Source organism: Juglans regia, chromosome 8 (genome assembly GCF_001411555.2).
Source record: "Juglans regia cultivar Chandler chromosome 8, Walnut 2.0, whole genome shotgun sequence".
Lineage (NCBI taxonomy): Eukaryota > Viridiplantae > Streptophyta > Magnoliopsida > Fagales > Juglandaceae > Juglans > Juglans regia.
In genome coordinates this window covers 25,651,199-25,668,670 of record NC_049908.1, presented here as the reverse complement: position 1 = coordinate 25,668,670, position 17,472 = coordinate 25,651,199, and the positions used below count along the sequence as shown (strand labels likewise).

Genomic DNA, 17,472 nt, shown 5'->3' with positions numbered 1-17,472 from the left:
TTAGCTTAGTTTCTGAGTTGAAGTCTTTATTCTTTGTCTTCCTCTTCTATGTATGATTCATCTTCTCCTTCAGCTGACTCTTCATACCATACCTTTTTTGTTGTTGCCATTTCCTCCCTTCAGGTGATCTATTCTTCTCAATGAACTGGGCTATTAGGCCTTCCTCGTGGGCCTCTTCCATCTCAACATGTTGGGCTTCATTGGACTCCTCTTCTCTCTACCTGGGGCCCAGTTACCTTTATTTGATTCTCAGCTAACGGTTGAGTTCCATTTCAGTCTGCATCCATAACTTGTGATTTTTCCTTTCGTAGCTTTATTTAAGGATAGTTCACCATTAAGGTAGCACAATTGGTCTTCTTTCCTTTTTTCCTCAGTACATTCCTTTTCGGTTTCCGTTTAAACTCCTTTTCCATTTTGGGAATTTCCTTTAGTTTCGAACTGATTTTTTCCATTTCCAATCTCCTGATTGTTTCACCCATATTTTCAGCCACATATCGCCCAATTCGCCAATCAGGATTCTAGGGTCGAATCATTTATGGATTCCGACCGGTATTCCCCTTCTGGTCACAGTGGTTTCGTCCCCTTCTCGATGCACCGCCTTCTCGCATCCACTAACCGAAAGGAAGGCAATCTTCATTGAAAGAATAGTTATTGTTTTGCCAACTACTGCAATCTTTGTGATTATGTCATAATCTGCCACAAGCATAATAGAAAATGGGGAGTCTCTCATAGATAAATCTGACCCAACATAATCCATGTTGTCAAAGGTTAATGCATTTTCCCCTCATTAGAGGTTTGGTGATGTTTAGGTGAACCCTTACTTTGAGAAAATCACCACAGACCACTCCCACCTTCAAAACATCAATCTCTTCCACACTCCCAATGTTGTCTCCAGTCAATCTCCTCACATTTTTGTTCATCACATGTAGTGGAAGATCATAGAATCTGATCCAAAACGAAGCTTCTGCAATTGTGATTTTCTTTATTTATAACTCCCCTTCAAAATCTTTCATTAGAACTAGGTGTTTGTCAAAGGACCATGACCCTTCTCTCTTCACCCTCTCTTTCTCAGTGCAATCTTCAGATTCGACAAGTATCAATTGAGAACCTAGATCTTTAAAATACATTTTCTTCACTGGATGCCAAATCTTCCTCATTTTTTGTTTGAAAGTCTCTCTATTATAATGTTTACTCGTTAACAGGGAAACAATTATACATTTTTCCCCATTGTCTATCAAATGTTTGAACAGATTGGTATCAAAAAAGATCTCTTCCTGTTATTGCTCAAAGAGGGAAAGTTTTCTACATGAGGATGATAGAGATATTGAAAAATTGTACACATATTTTGTACCGATTTGTTTATTATTTTTATTTTACTTAATTGTTGAGGAAGCATTGTTTAATGATTTTATATTTTTTTATTTTTAAAAATGTTTAAAAGAATTTAAAAAATATTTAAAGAATAAAAAGAAAAAAAATTTACCTTGTCCGGTAGTCATTGACTCATTCATACCAAATTTTTTTCCATTATTGTCATAGCTCAAACGACAGAACTATATTTAGTTAGGGTTCCATGGCCCTCCTAAATTTTTTTAAAACACAAACTATTCCTTGAAGTTTTTTTCATAATGCTATGTAAATATAAAATGGCCCCCCCTAAAAATTTATATTTTTCATATGCTCTATAAAAGTTTTTAAAATTTCTATATACATAAAAACGCGCGCCTCTCTAATTTTTCCTTTATTTAGTCCTAAAATTTTGTATAATTCCTACATATTATCTATTTCTATGATGCGGCCCGTCAAGATTATATTGAAACTAAGTTTATAAGAAATAATTACCTTATTAATATGGATTACAATTTTTTTTATTATACAATATTAAGCTTCTTGATATAGAATACAAAGAGATAAATAAAAGAAAAATCATTTAGTGCTGATGATTTATATGAAGAACAATTTATAAGTTTTATCCTCTAGACTTCATTGAGCAAGATTTTTTTTTTAAGATCTCAATTGTAGTATTATTATATACTTAATATGACACTAAAATATCGAGATTTTACATGAAACTTAATAAAATAGAATGAAAGTTGAGCTTCTAAAATTTCACTTGATGGTTTCAGTGAAGAAATAAATTTTAAATATTTCATTATAAAAATAATAATAGATGAGTTTTTTTATTTTATGAAACATTGTGGTTAGAAATCTGAAAACATATCTTAAGTTATATTTTAAGAATTTTATTTTTACATGTATACATCAAATTATTGAGATTTAATTTTTATATATAATTCATGCCGTTATAATTTTACATGAAATTAAGATTAAGATTTGTCTTTTTTTTTATTTTATAGAAAGGTGTCACGCATTAAAAAAGTTGGCCCCCTCAGTAAAATTCTTGGTTTTGCCGTTGCATAGCTCCACTGTTTCTTTTCCATAGCTCCTCTATATAGCTGCATAGAATGGAGTTTTTTCCATTTTGAGAGTAGGACAACTAGGGGTGACAATATGTGACACAACCCGTGAACCCAACACGAATATAATACGAAATTTGCGAGTTTGAGTTTGATGTTAACGAGTTTGGGTCAAAACGGGTTAACTCATTAAGACATGATTGCTTAATGGGTTGATAACATGTCAACTCGCTTGGACCCTTTAACAATCCGTTTTGACCCGTTTAGGGAGTCAAAATTATCCTTATAACCTCAAACCTAAAAATTAAAAAAAAACCCTAATCGAGAGACTCTCATGCTCAATCTTAAATTCTCACATACTCACGACGTCCCCTCACTCTCAAGCTCTCCTAGCTCCCTCATGCTCCCTCTCTCTCATCTCCCTGTCTCAATGTCGTTGGTCACCGGTTGCCCCCAGCAAGCCTCTCATGATTGTCTTCGTTCACCCATAGCAAGCCTCTCATGATCGTCATCGTCGGTCTCACTGTCTCTCTTGGTCTGCCTTTCTCTCAAGCAGATGACATCCCAATATCTCAAGCGGTGAAGCATCTATCTCTCAGTGTCTAATGATCTTCCACCAATCTCTCTCTCTCCCCCCTATGGCCTCTTAGCTTCTTCTGAACTTCTTAGCCAGTCAAGTATCCTCTGATAAATGAAGCTTTCCGTGGTGGTTTGAGGATGCTCATCAAAAAAAGCTTTGAAGGTGTGGTTTTTCCGGTGATGTTTTATAGTTAACATCAGAATATTCTTTTACTGTATTTTTTTTTCCTTCTCTTTGAATTTTAATGTTGTCCTTGAGAAGAAAAATTTGTTGTTTTTGTTTTAGTGGCAGTGCTCCGTTTAGTGACTGAGAAAATGTAGAAAATAATTAGATAATTTAGGGCTTTCGGATATTCAAGTTTCCCCTTCATGGGATCTTCAAGAAACCCATTATTTTTACTTTTGTTTCACAATACATCTTGTTTCATTGAGTTCATGTCTTGGACTCTGCTTTCAATTAGATGTGTTATCTGCATGAGCTTTTGTTGGTTAGTATATTGTTGCAGTTCACGTATTGCTCACATCTCTTAAATTCCAGGTATTTTGGAGGAATTAGACTTGGAGCTGGTGGACTGGTCAGGGCTTATGGCTTATGGAGGAGTTGCATCAGAATGCTTGAGAAATGCCCCAACTTGTCTTTTGAAATCTAAGATATTAGATTCTAATTTTTATATAAAATTATGTTAATTGGGTCAAATAAATTATTTGGGTCAGTTCAATCTATTAGCATAATACAAGTTGAAACATGTTGAAATAGGTAGTGTCGTATCAATCTATTTTATAATTAATTAATAATAGGTTAAAACGTGTCGTATCGTATCACTCAATTATTTTAATAGATCATATTAAGATTTAAAATTCTGACACATTTAATTTAATAGTTCATGTTCGTATTGACTTAAGTTTCGTTTTGATTGAGAGATAAGATGAAATGAGATGATTTTTTATGAATTGAATAAAATTATATTTTAATATTATTATTATTTTAAAATTTAAAAAAATTAATTAATTAATTATATTTTATATAAAAATTTAAAAAAATTATAATAATAAGATAAATTAAAATAACTTCTTAACAGCTTTATATAATATAATATAATATATATACTTTGACGCGTAATAAACATAAAACGACAAATTAACACGATTCGCCACCGCCTAATAAAGATTACACCGCTATTTCTGCATAGCTTCTCTATATTCTTCTCCATTATCGTCACTTTGGAAAGAAACATTGTCTACGTAAACAAAGTCCCAGAATGTTTATCCGAGAAAAAGGACTAAAATCCTGTACAAAAACAGGGAAAGAAGCCTCTACGACAGCAGACCTCTCGGGACGACTTCGTACAACAGCGGTGCTACTCTGTCGTTAAAAGCGTACAGCTGTTTTATAATAATAACACGAACCCCCAAAAGTGAAAAAAACAAAAAACACGTGGGACAATGTAGGTGTTAAGTATCATAAATGATATCAATGAGCTCTACCCTCCAACGTTAATGGACAAGTCATTTGGTCAACCATTTATGTCTTCAATTACAATTACAGATGAACAAAACAATCAAATCTTCGTACCACTCAACTAAACTCATAATCCGAATTTATCTTATTTTATATAATTATTATAATAAAATAAAATTAATAATTTAATTTTTTTAATTTTAAAAATAAAAATAATATTAAAAATATATATGTTAATAATATTTTATTTAATTTTTAACTTTAATCTTAACTCAACTCATCTCATCTTATCTATTTTATTTGCATTCAAAATCCATCTTAATTCATTTCATCTCATCATTATAATTTTTTAAAATTTTCACATAAAATATAATAAACAATTCAACTTTTCTAAATCTCAAAACAATTTTTTTTTTTTAATTTTTACAAAATATATAATAAATAATTCAATTTTTATTTTATTATTTACAATTCATTTTAATACATCTTAATTCATTTCTGAATCCAAACTCAACATAAGTATGCAAATTGGAATTGGAATTTAGCTCCGTTCATTTATTAATATAAATTTATGATTAATTGTTAAGCAAAAATAATTTTTATAAAATTCGAATCGATTTATAAAAATTTTATAATTTATTATTTTAAATTTTGGGACCAAAATATCTAGAATGTTTTTTTTTTTAATAGCAAAAATATATTAAACTTGGGAAAAATATATATAGAAGGAAAAATCATGTTACGGGATGTTGGGTAGCGAAATCAGCAGGGCTTCTTCTACTTAGAGCATTAATATTGATCTATATATAAGCATATATAAAATGACTTCTTTTACATAATCATTTTATCATTCAAGTAAAATTTTTATATTGACTTATGTATATTTAAGAGAAAATAATAATAAATTATTATTATTTTATTATTATTAACTTTTTGATAAAATCAATTTTTATATATATATATTTTACAATTAACATCAACTACATATATTTGACATTAATAATACAAATGTAATAATAAAAATAAAATTTTTTTATATATTATATTAAAAATATAATAAATTAAAAAATATATATAATATATTATAATAATAAAATAAATATGCAAGTAAATGTGTGTTGTGTTGTTGAAAGAGAGAGAAAAAGAAATGATTGTGAGAAAAAAAATGAGACGAGAGAGAAATAATGATTAAAATATATTTTGAAGAGTGAATAATAATTATTTAAATTTAAATAAATATTATTTATAACTATCTAAATATTTAGATATATATAAATTAATATAAAAAATTTTAAAATTATATTATATAAATATGATTTTACACGTACAGATGCATAATCTAACGTGAATGGTCTTAAAAGTCGCCGTCGCTATTTCGATTTGTTGAGCGTTGGGAGTTGGATGCCTTTTTCCGAGTTGTTTCAGTCAGATCCCCCCCCCGTACTCCTTTTGGTTGAGCGACTCTCACCTGCACCTCTTAACACAATCAAGACTCTCTCTAGCCCTTAGTTGGATTCATCAAAACCTAATCAAATATAAAATATAGTTTTAAAATATAGTTTATTTATTTTTTTAAATACAATTGTATTGGATTAACCAAAAAATTAAATGAAAAACTTTGAGATATAGTAAAATATTTTTTCCTCCATATATTAGGTTGTGTTTGGATGTTGAAGTGAATTGAGTTGAGTTGAGTTGAGTTGAGATGATAAAATATTGTTAGAATATTATTTTTTAATATTATTATTATTTTAGGATTTGAAAAAGTTGAATTGTTTATTATATTTTATATTGAAATTTGAAAAAGTTGTAATGATGAGTTGAGATGAATTGAGATTAGTTTAAAATCCAAACGAAGCCTTAAGTGTTATTATTCACCAACCAAATGTATTTTTTTATTCCAGTTTAATCTCACAATCGTCTTTATTTTTCGTGTGCATGTACCAATACAGATAAACAAGTACTTGGCATATAGTGATGAAATGAGAGTCATTGAATCTGGCAAGTAATAGGAAAAATATTTGCATCTGTCCCACACCGGCACACACTCAACCTATTGAGTGTAAAAAAAAAAAAAAAAAAAAGTGATGTGAAGTGTGTGCCGGTGTGAGGCTGATGCATAGCATTTCCTCAAGTAATAACTATAGTAAACAAGTAATACATGATGAGGCTACAAAAGTACGATATAGACATTTAGGTTGAGAAAAAAAATAATTGAAAAAAAATTATTCCAGTATCAAATTAAATTATTAATGTACATATAGTTAATGTAATTATAAAATATGATAAAAAAATTAAAAATATTATTATTTTAAAAAATTTATATTATTATTTTGATAAATTAATTCGACGTGAGGTTATGGATAGAGAGGTTTTATATTTATGAAAAAAATGTATTTTTCATCAAATTTTAAAGATGATTTTGATGAAGTTAATGCTAATATCCTTTTCATTTTTTACATCACATATTAAATTTATTTTTATTTATTTTTTAATTTAAATTTTTTAAAATTAATTGAACTTTTCTATTTATAATCCATGTACTATAAATTCAATAAAAAGAATTAAAAAATTACATATAATTAATAGAATTTTTCTTATATATACAGGGGCGTGTTAAGAGTAACTCCATCGAGCTCCTGTTTCTTCAATGGCTGGGTTTCTGTCGCTCCTCCGTCGCGTATACCTTACTCTCTACAACTGGACCGTCTTCTTCGGATGGTTCCCGCCTCAGCTCTCTCTCTCTTCCCCCTCTTTTTGTACCCACAAAATGCCCCCCATGAAACTAATTCTGTATCATTTATCTATTTCAGGCTTCAAGTGTTTTACCTTGCTGTGAAGACGGTCAGGGAGTCCGGCCATGAACAGGTTTACAACGCTGTTGAACGCCCGCTTCAGTTCGCTCAAACCGCTGCTCTCTTGGAGGTACTAATTCCACCACCGTTTGGCTTCCAAAAGTTTGAAAATTCCCTTCCCCAGTTTCTCCCCTTAAAAAAAATTTAAGAGAATTCATCCATGTCCCCCAAAGATTTTGAAAATCCTCCTCATTGACCAATCTCCCAAAATATGAGATGATTTTCATTGCCCACAAAGAAAAATTATAGCCATATTTAACAAAACCATTTTTCTTTATGTAAAAAGAATAAAAAGCTTTTAATGGAACTGATCTTCCCTTTTCTGTTGTTTGACAGATAATTCATGGTCTAGTGGGTGAGCAGTCTTTTATTTTTTATTTCTTAAATTCCAGGATTCGAAAATGTTCTGTTTTGAACAAGAAATAATATTTTCTGTTTTCTTTGTTAAAACGAAAGGTCTGGTTAGATCTCCGATCTCAGCAACACTGCCACAGATAAGTTCGAGGTTGTATTTGACATGGGGCATCTTGTGGAGTTTCCCTCAGGTTTCAACCAATGCTATTCTTATGTAATACCAAGCTATCGGTTTGTTGTAAGTTTAACAGAATGAAGCTCATGATTGCAGACACAGGGTCACGTACTTGTGACCTCCCTGGTGATCAGCTGGTCCATCACAGAGGCAAGTGTTCCCATCATTTTTCAGTTTTACCTGCTATTTACGCCAACTGCATTTTCAGTTCCCCTTTTTCTTGCTTTTATTTGTGTGGGATTAGTCGTAATGCGGTACAGATTGCATGATCACCACGTATATGAAAAAATTTCTGAGCCTAGTGCCCTCTATGTATATTTCTGAATTTGGATTTCTTTCGGTGCTCATAAAAACTTATCTTATCTCAACATTTCATTACTATTTACAAATTATTTTTCTACTATTCACATATTTCTTATCTCATCTCAACATTCAAAGAGTCCATAATCTCTTTTATTCTCAATAATGTTAAGTGGGACCGCGTTGGTTTTCTGAGTGAATGGTTTGGTTTATCGTACACTTCCATTATTTCCAATACTATTTAATGTTCATTACTCCAATATTTCTAACACATTAATTTTTATTAGACCTTGGTTGCTTTTTATGGTTAAAAAGTTTAGCAATTAATATTACTTTCAGCAAAAATCCGCTTCATTTATTTAACAGAACTTGAGATGGCATACTGAGCACTGGCACTTATTAGCCAAATGCCTGCTCATCTTCAATATTTGAAGAAATAGAGATGAAATCATCTGCATTGGAGTAGTCAAATACTAGTGGCTTCAACTATGAGCTACAGTATTTCTTTAGTGTTTTTTCATATTTGAAGATGTACTATTCATCTTCAAAAGTAATATTTTATTCTAAAATATCAGACCCAACTACTTGAATATTTTCCACGTTTTATTCTAAGATGTGTTTGTTGAATAATTAGGTTGAGGAAAAAAATTAGTTGGAAAACAATAATTTAAATAATATTTAGTAATTATTAATTAACATATGACTAGTGTAGGAAAAAAAATTTAAAATAATATTATTAAAATAATAATATTATATTATTATTTTGACTAATCCAATGTGGGTTTTTGACTTGAATGGTTTTGAATTTATGGAAAATATGTACTTTTAGTTAAATTTTAGAGATGACGACTTTGATGAAACCAATTCTAATGCTCTTAAGGGAAACATCACGGACAAAGAGATTGCTCATTACACTGAAACAATGTCAAGTAGTATGATGCAGTACTTATTATTTGAAGTAACATATTAATTCCCTAGAGAAGAAATTACATTGATTAAGTTTGTAAAGAACAATTTTTCTTGCTTAAATTTTGTTCTTGTAGATGAATGTGCGAGATGTCAATCCCTTTTGAGTGTCATGGTATGCTTTTAAAACAGAATAAAAGAGAGAAGAAGCAGGGCTTTTATTTTAGTTCTGAACTTTTGTTGATACGTCCTGGAGCCTGATATAAGTTATAATTGTATCGATTTATCTTTATTGGAGAATATAGTTTACAAAAGAGTTCTTCCCAAAAATTGAATAGCATGGGAAAAATATACTGTAAATCATTTTTAAGCCAAATTTTTTCTTCTTCTGCAGATTATCCGGTATTCTTTCTTTGGGATGAAAGAGTTGCTTGGTTTTGCACCTTCATGGCTCTTGTGGCTCAGGTATAGTCTCTGTAATTTGTGGCCACTAGTGGAATGAAAATGGTGGGTTTCCTTCATTTGAGTTATATATGCAATGCAGGTATAGCACCTTTTTGTTGTTGTATCCAACTGGCATCACCAGTGAAGTTGGTCTGATATATGTTGCCCTGCCGTACATTAAGGTAACAATGTTAATGATGCTGGAAATCATGATTTCATTTGTTAATACGCATAAGTAGCATAAGGATCACCTGATGTCTACACCAAATTTAATGCTGATGTGCACATTAAAGTGAAGTTGCTATAGTGGAGCTATGTTAGTGGCATACTTAAGACGCCATAGAGATCAGTAACTGTGGTAAAATTCCTGAAACTGTTAATTGTCTTTATAATAATCTTGCATCTCTCTCTCTCTCTCCGGCCGCCCTAAAGGTCGTTGATGAGAGTATTGCTCGGATGCAGTGTACATTCTGCAGATTCGACAATGTGATTGATTTGTTCAAAATTTCTTGATAAGCATTGAACTAGTTTATATTTACTGAATTCAACACATATCTGTCATCCGTTTTCAAAGGTAGGGTATACACAAGAAAAGAAAGTGGTCATATATGTGAGCCTGTAGTAGCCAAAGTTGGTTACTGTTTAATACGCCTCTTCTCTCTCTGCTCACAACACCTTGAAATGTGGCGCTTTGGAAAGCATTTCATTTCAACAAATGCCTTGGCGGTTTTATGAATTTACTTTGTTAAAAATGAGTTTGCTGAGAAACTGAGGTGTTTACAGGCATCTGAAAAGTATTGTATAAGGATGCCAAACAAATGGAACTTCTCTTTCGATTACTTCTATATGGCAATCGTGGTCCTTGCAACCTATGTCCCAGGTTTGAACTTTGCATTCTTCTATGAAAAGATAATACTTCAGTTTTTTAGTTGGCCATTACTTACATGTTTCAAGACTTCTATTGATAAAATGGCATGACAACGGTGCAGGCAGTCCTCACATGTACAGCTATATGCTTGGGCAGAGGAAGAAGGCTCTCTCCAAATCCAAGAAAGAGTAGAATGGCAGCAATGTTCTTTAATTTTATTCTCAATGTATTTCTGAACTCTTTGGGTGGCAAATATAATTCTATTGTTAAAACTGGTTTTCGGTCAGAATATAGTTATTCAAGTGCTATTCATTAGGGCTTGTTTGTAAAAAGTTCCCGCCTCAAAATTCTCATTTTATCTCATCTAATCTTCTTCTCAAATATTACTAAAACATAAACACTTTCAAATTAATCATTACAACTTTTTCAAATAAAAAATAAAAAATCAATTCATTTTTTTTTAAATTTTAAAATAAAAATAATATTAAAAATAATATTTTAACAATATTTTAATTTTATAATATTTTATTTAATTTTTTTTTATCTTTTCCTAAAACTCAAAAAATATTCAATTTAAATTAACTTATTACTATTTACAAATTATCATATTTCTATTTACAAAATTCTCTTCTCATTTTTCAACCCTTCAAAGTCTACTAATCACCCCTGATGTTAATTAAAACTTAAAAGGTCTATAAATATGAGAGAGTAGTGATGGATTATACAATATAAAAGTCTTGGAAAACTTTTAAGAAATAGTTCACTTATTTTATCCAATCTCAACATCTAAACATCACTAATACAAATATTTTATAATTTTTAATTTTCATTTTGTTATCTAATCTTACCTAATCATTAAAATTTTTTCAAACTTTTAAACAAAACATAAAAACAATTCAAGATTTTTATATATAAAAATAAATATAATATTAACCATTATATTCTAATAATATTTTAATTTTATAATATTTTAATTAATTTTTTTTATTTTTTAAAACTTTATAAAAAATTTTAAGTCAAATAATTTTATTACTATTTATAAATCATTTCACTATTTATAAATTCTTTTTATTTTTTATTTTTATCACATATCAGCATTCAAAGGATGTCTTATAATATCTTTTATCCTCAATAATAATGTTAAGTGGGACCAAGTTGGTTTTCGGAGTGAATGGTTTGGTTTATCGTACACTTCCGATCTTTCAAATACTATTTAATGTTCATTACTCCAATGTTTCTAACACATTAATTTTTATTAGACCTTTGTTGCTTTCTAAGGTTAAAAAGTTTAGCAATTAATATTACTTTCAGCAAAAATCCGCTTCATTTATTTAACAGAACTTGAGATGTCATACTTAGGGAAACATCACGGACAAAGAGATTGCTCATTGCACTTAAACAATGTCAAGTAGTATGATGCAGTACTTGACTTATTTTTTGAGTAATTTTTTTTTTTAAAGAAATGACCCTTATGATATGAATTATTTAAAAATACAATTTTCCATTAAGTTTTTATTCCATCGTCTTACAAGTTTCTCTATATGCATCTTCAAAATCACATCTTTTAAATATTGATTTTGCATATAAAAAAAAACTCACGCATTGAATTATGCATTTTTAAATCAAATGATAATAAAATATTACTTTTTTTTTTTATTTTTTATTTGTTTCCTAAAATTATTTTTTTATATATATTTTACAATTAGCATCCACTTTATATTATCAACTTAATACAAATTTTATTTATCAAAATCATCTTAATATAAATTCTATAAAATTGATTTTAATGGGTAGGGGAGAGAAAAAAATAGTAAAATAATATTTGAAGAATGAATAGTGCTTCTTCAGTAATTATGTTGTTTGTTTTTTTTTTTTCTTTTCGTTTTCGTTTTTGTTTTTTTTTAAAGGAGAACCACACCTCCGACTAGGGCTGTACAGAAACCGAACCGACTGACCGTGTCAGGAATTGGCCGGAACTAGTGGAGAACTGGTCGGCGTGCAGTGAAAATGTCAAGAAATCGACGTTCATCAGTTTGGTCTCGGTTTGAAGCTGGATCGGACCGCTGAACCGATGGATTTAATAAAATCTTTTTTTTTAATATACCCTTATCGAAACGATGCCGTTCCACTTAAGTTTATGTGGGACGGCGTCGTTGTAGTTAATAAGTATTACAACATGTACGAGAAACGACGCCGTTTGGCATTAAACCAAACGGTGTCGTTTTATTAAGGACGTAAGAAAAAAATAATAAGTTTGAAAAGACGCCGTTCCACTTAAACTTAAGTGGAACGACGTCGTTTCGATAAGGGTTTTCTTCTTCCCCAATCCCCTTCTTCTTGAATTCGATTCTGCAAGTCTCTCTCTCTCTCTCTCTCTCTCACACTCATTATTCTCTTAGTAGAACCACCGAGAACTGACGCCAACCGAGAACTGCCTCGATCGGTGTCCTCCTCCCCATCGACCGGTTACGGTCGGCGCCTCCCCCATTTTTCTAGACATCGGTCGGCGTCGATTTTCACCCCTTCCTCCGACAACTTTATTAGAAAACCTTATTTTTGGTGGAAGAAAACCATAAAAAATAAAAACTGTGCTAAAACAAAGAGCAATCGAAAACTAAAAACGAATTTGTGGCAAGCCTAATTTCTCCAACTTCAGGCACCCTCTTAACATCCGTGGAATATCAACATAATTGGTCCAATTATTCTTGCAGCCCTCCACTCCTAATTTTGCAAGAAAATCCACCGACGAGTTTCCTTCATGGAAGATATGATAAACATTAAAATCCAATCCCGTCAGCAATAATTGAATCTCTTCTCAAAAATCTTCAAGATACCAAACAGTGCATCTTTTATTCCAAAACCACTTTATAACCAACAAAGAGTCCATCTCTATATCTATACGAAAGAGACTGAAGGATTTTACAATCTGTAAGCCATGTAATAAAAGAATTAGAAAAATTGTACTTATAATTTGTACATCACATACTAGACAATTTTTTTTCCTTACTAAATATGTAGTGTATGGATGATGAGTAAAAAAATTCAGTTAATTTAATTGAAATAAAAAAGAATTAAAACATATTTAATGTGTGATGTAGGATAATGTGTAGCAAAGCCCAAATAATTATTTAGGTGCCATCAAGCTATATTAGGGTTGCTCCAACATCCAGCTGGCTACTCACGAGCTTTCGGTGGAGTCTTTAGGTTCATATATTCAAATTGCGGCCGACTCCGTACCAATACCATCACTACATGGCCCCATGTGCCAGTATAGTCACTAGTGTAAGGAAAAGTAGTTTGCCTATTCTTAGGCATTGTATTGATTTAAATAGAGATTACAAGGATGATAGATTTGAAATAGACAACTAAACTACAACTATACATTTGTTATAAAAGGAAATATAATCTGCTATACATGGGAACTGTCGGTTACAGAGAGTGCTGAAGGAGAGAATCACGTTGGTTATGAAATGTGCTGAAGGAGAGAATCACGGTATTGTATATGTGCAGATATCTTGTCATTCTCCCTCAAGCTCAAGGTGGTACTAGGCCAATGAAGAGCTTGTGATGATTTGGGAGGAATTTAGCAGTAGAGAGTGGCTTGGTAAACACATCAACAACCTGATCATGACTTGGAACATGAACTAAGGAAATTCTTTTATGAGCAACTTACTCTCTAATGAAATGAATGTCAATCTCGATGTGCTTTGTGCGCTGATGAGATACAGGATATTTGGCCATGTTAATAGCACTGAGATTTTCACAATGTAACGTGGGTTGAGGGAGATGATAACCGAGACTCTTTAGAAGGTGCATGAACCACATCAGTTCAACTATAGTTGCCGCTAAGGCTCGATATTCTGCCTTGGCCGTTGAGCGAGAGACGATGGTCTGTTTCTTGGCTCCCCAAGATAACAAATTATTACCCATGTAAATGTCGATGATCATCTATGGATCCTACCCAGTCTGCATCACAATAACCTTGAGAGGGTTTTTGAAAAGTGAAGACCAAGATGTAGAGTACCCTTCAAGTAGCGGAAAATTCGCTTGACAGAAACAAAGTGAGGTTCACGTGGGCATTGCATGAACTGGCAAACAAGATTGACAACGTAGGCTATATCGGGACATGTCAATGTAAGATACTGCAAGGAGCCTACAAGCTATCGATAAAGAGTGGGATAAAAACAGGGTCACCTTGAGGACCACTTAATTGAGTACCTGTGGCCAAGGGAGTGGGGGATGGTTTAGCACCATCAAGACTAAATTTTTGAGAGAGTGAAAGCAGATATCTTGTTTGAGTAAGAGTGATAGTGGACTTATCACGGGTTACTTGAAGACCCAAGAAGTAATGTAGATCACCCAAATCGTTCATGTGAAAAGTTGAAGACAAGTGAGCAATAATGCTGTGAATGGACTTTAAAGAGCTTCTAGTGATGATAATATCATCCACATAAATTAATAGTATGAGAAATTCTGAGGAAGATCGTTTGAAGAAGAGAGATGAGTCCTATGGACAGTGATTAAAACTTATTTGTTGAATATAAGTGCTGAACTTGGTGTACCATGCCCTTGGTGCTTGCTTGAGTCTATATAAGGCTTTGTGAAGGTGACACACATAGTTTTTGTGAAGTGGATCTTCAAAACCATGTGGTTGATATAGGAAAACACGTTCTTGAAGATCGCCATGTAGGAAGGCATTATTGATGTCGAGTTGTTTAAGTGGCTAGCCATGAGATAATGCTAATGTAAGAATGAGTTGAATAGTCACTAGCTTAACTATAGGACTGAAAATTTCATCATAGTCAAGCCCCTAAAGTTATGTAAAGCCACGAGTTACAAGACGAGCTTTGTAACGATCTATGGAACCATCAACTCGAGTTTTTATACAAAAGACCCATTAAGAGGTGACTACATTCATATCTGCTTGTCTGGGTACCAGAGTCCATGTGTGATTGTCATGAAGAGCACATATTTTTGCTTGCATAGCTTGCTGCCACTTACGATCCTTAAGAGCTTGTTTGTAAGTTGAGTTCAGAATAAGTTGCCAAGTCTGCAACAAAGCAGGTAGGAATTGAATACTTGGAGGAGAATAGCACTTTGAGTTGACGTGTACCATCTTGAGTACGTGTAATCATTTAAAGAGTGTGAGCCATGGGAGGCCTAGCAAGTGATGAAGAAGCCTAAGCAATTAAATTAGTGTGCAAGACTGGAGGTGTATCAATTTGAGAAGGGAGACCTTGGCTGTGAATAAAGTTTGATGATGTTGGAGTAGAGAGATGATGACTGAGCTATGATGCAGCAGATTTAAGGCTTTGGGATAATTGGCGTAATCTGAAAAGAGATAAATCAAAATAAGATTTTTTATTTTGCTGCAAGAAGGGAAAAGTCAGCTCATCAAATCTAACATGTTTAGAGATAGAGATCTGACCAGTGATGATATCCAAACAACGATATCCTTTGTTCATAAGGAGATTTCTTGTGTAAAACAAATATGGGTAACCGATTTATAAGATAGACAACAGTATGAAATGTAGCAGTCCAGAATTGTGAGAGGACTGATGAGTGAGCCACTAAGGTTAGACCGGTTTCAACCACATGGACGTGTCGTCTTTCGACAATGCCATTCTGCTCAGGTGTCCCCGAGACAAGATAATCTGTGAAGAATTCCATGAGAAGAGAAATAATCTTTCAAGGTGTGATTAACAAATTCACCTCCACCATCACTTTGTAAAATTTTTACTTTTGCATTAAATCGATTTTCCATGAGTTTAATGAATGTAGGGAAGATAACGACTACATCTGATTTTTTGATCATTGGAAAGAGCCAAATGTAATGAGAGAATTCATCTATAATACTCAAATAGAACCTAAAACCATCAAGGAAGGGATAGGTGCTGGTCCCCATATGTCTGTATGAAGAGTATGTAAAAAGCTGGATGCATAGTTTTGCCTTGAAGAAAATGGTAGTTTTGAGGATTTGCTCATAACACGACTTTCACAGGAATTTAAATTTTTATTGATGTGTGTGGTAAACAATGAGACAAAGACTGTAAAATCTTAAAATGAGGGTGGCGAAGTCTTGCATGCCATAGATTGATAGACACTTTGTTGGTCAGAAGTGCAACATGTATGGATGGTCTCCATTTTGATGTGATTGGGTACAAGCCATCAGAGACAATTCCTTTAAGCATCACTTGCTTCTTCTTCAAGTCCTTAACAAGAAAATCCCATGGACAAAACAAGAAATAGTAGTTATGGTCTTGGGTGAACTGAGAAATAGATAAAAGGTTCTTCTTAATGACAGGGACAATAAGCACATTTTGTAGAGTAAGATCAGTGGAGAGAACAAGGAAATTACCAAATGTGGAGATAGGTAACCCCGTACCATTACCAACCATAACCAAATCTTGGTCAGAATAAGGATGAGTACCTTGAGCATCTATTATGGTTGAGGTCACGTGATGGTTGGCTCTCGTGTCAGGGTACCGTGGTTCCTCAGTACTATCACCAATTTGCAGGGCAACAAATGCTTTGTACTGCTAAACTTCTTCATCGGATGCACAACATACATCATCTTTATGATTGGGGCCTCCACATCGAAAACATGTGATTCTTGTAGATCCATGACCTTTGCCACCTCTAGTGGAGTTTTGTTGAGAATGACCACCATAAAAGTTTGCTTGAGATTGAGGGGCATTGTTCATACCCTTTGATCGTGGCTGAGATTGATTTGGGTGGGGTTATTGCGCCCTCGACCCCCTTTTGAACTTGAACTTGGATGATGGCGATTTGTATAGAGAGCAATTGTAGAGGATGCAGCATGGGCAACACTAATATGAAGTTTAAAGTCCCTAAGTTTTCCAGTAACACTTTCAAGTGGAGGAAATGTGTCTCTAGCATTGATAGCAGCAACAATGGAATCAAATTTGAAACCAAGTCCTTTGAGTATACAAATGATGAAATCGTCATCATCAATGAGTTTACCAGCACCTCAAGAGAGGAGGAACCTTTTGTGAGAGATTGAAGTTCACTTTTCATTTGCTGATTTTGATCTATGGTATGAGTGCCATAGAGAGTTTCCAAAACCATCCATGCATCATGAGGAGATTCACTGT

The 17,472-nt window shown here is 32.5% G+C and overlaps 1 protein-coding gene across 1 annotated transcript; it reads left to right on the top strand.

The window, feature by feature from the left end:
- Positions 1-7,075: 7,075 nt before the first annotated feature.
- Positions 7,076-10,629, top strand: LOC109005346 (very-long-chain (3R)-3-hydroxyacyl-CoA dehydratase PASTICCINO 2A-like). Its single transcript, XM_018984246.2, has 9 exons — positions 7,076-7,176; positions 7,269-7,380; positions 7,647-7,665; positions 7,767-7,855; positions 7,936-7,989; positions 9,440-9,510; positions 9,590-9,671; positions 10,273-10,369; positions 10,479-10,629. Exons 1-9 carry the CDS (start codon positions 7,106-7,108, stop codon positions 10,547-10,549), a joined length of 666 nt encoding a protein of 221 aa, XP_018839791.1. The 5' UTR covers positions 7,076-7,105; the 3' UTR covers positions 10,550-10,629.
- Positions 10,630-17,472: the final 6,843 nt, after the last annotated feature.

Coding starts and splice junctions, on each gene's coding strand:
- LOC109005346 (XM_018984246.2), top strand. CDS start 7,106: ATGGCTGGGTTTCTGTCGCTCCTCCGTCGCGTATACCTTACTCTCTAC. Junction 7,990..9,439: donor TCAGCTGGTCCATCACAGAG/GCAAGTGTTCCC, acceptor CTTCTTCTGCAG/ATTATCCGGTATTCTTTCTT. Junction 10,370..10,478: donor CCTTGCAACCTATGTCCCAG/GTTTGAACTTTG, acceptor ACAACGGTGCAG/GCAGTCCTCACATGTACAGC.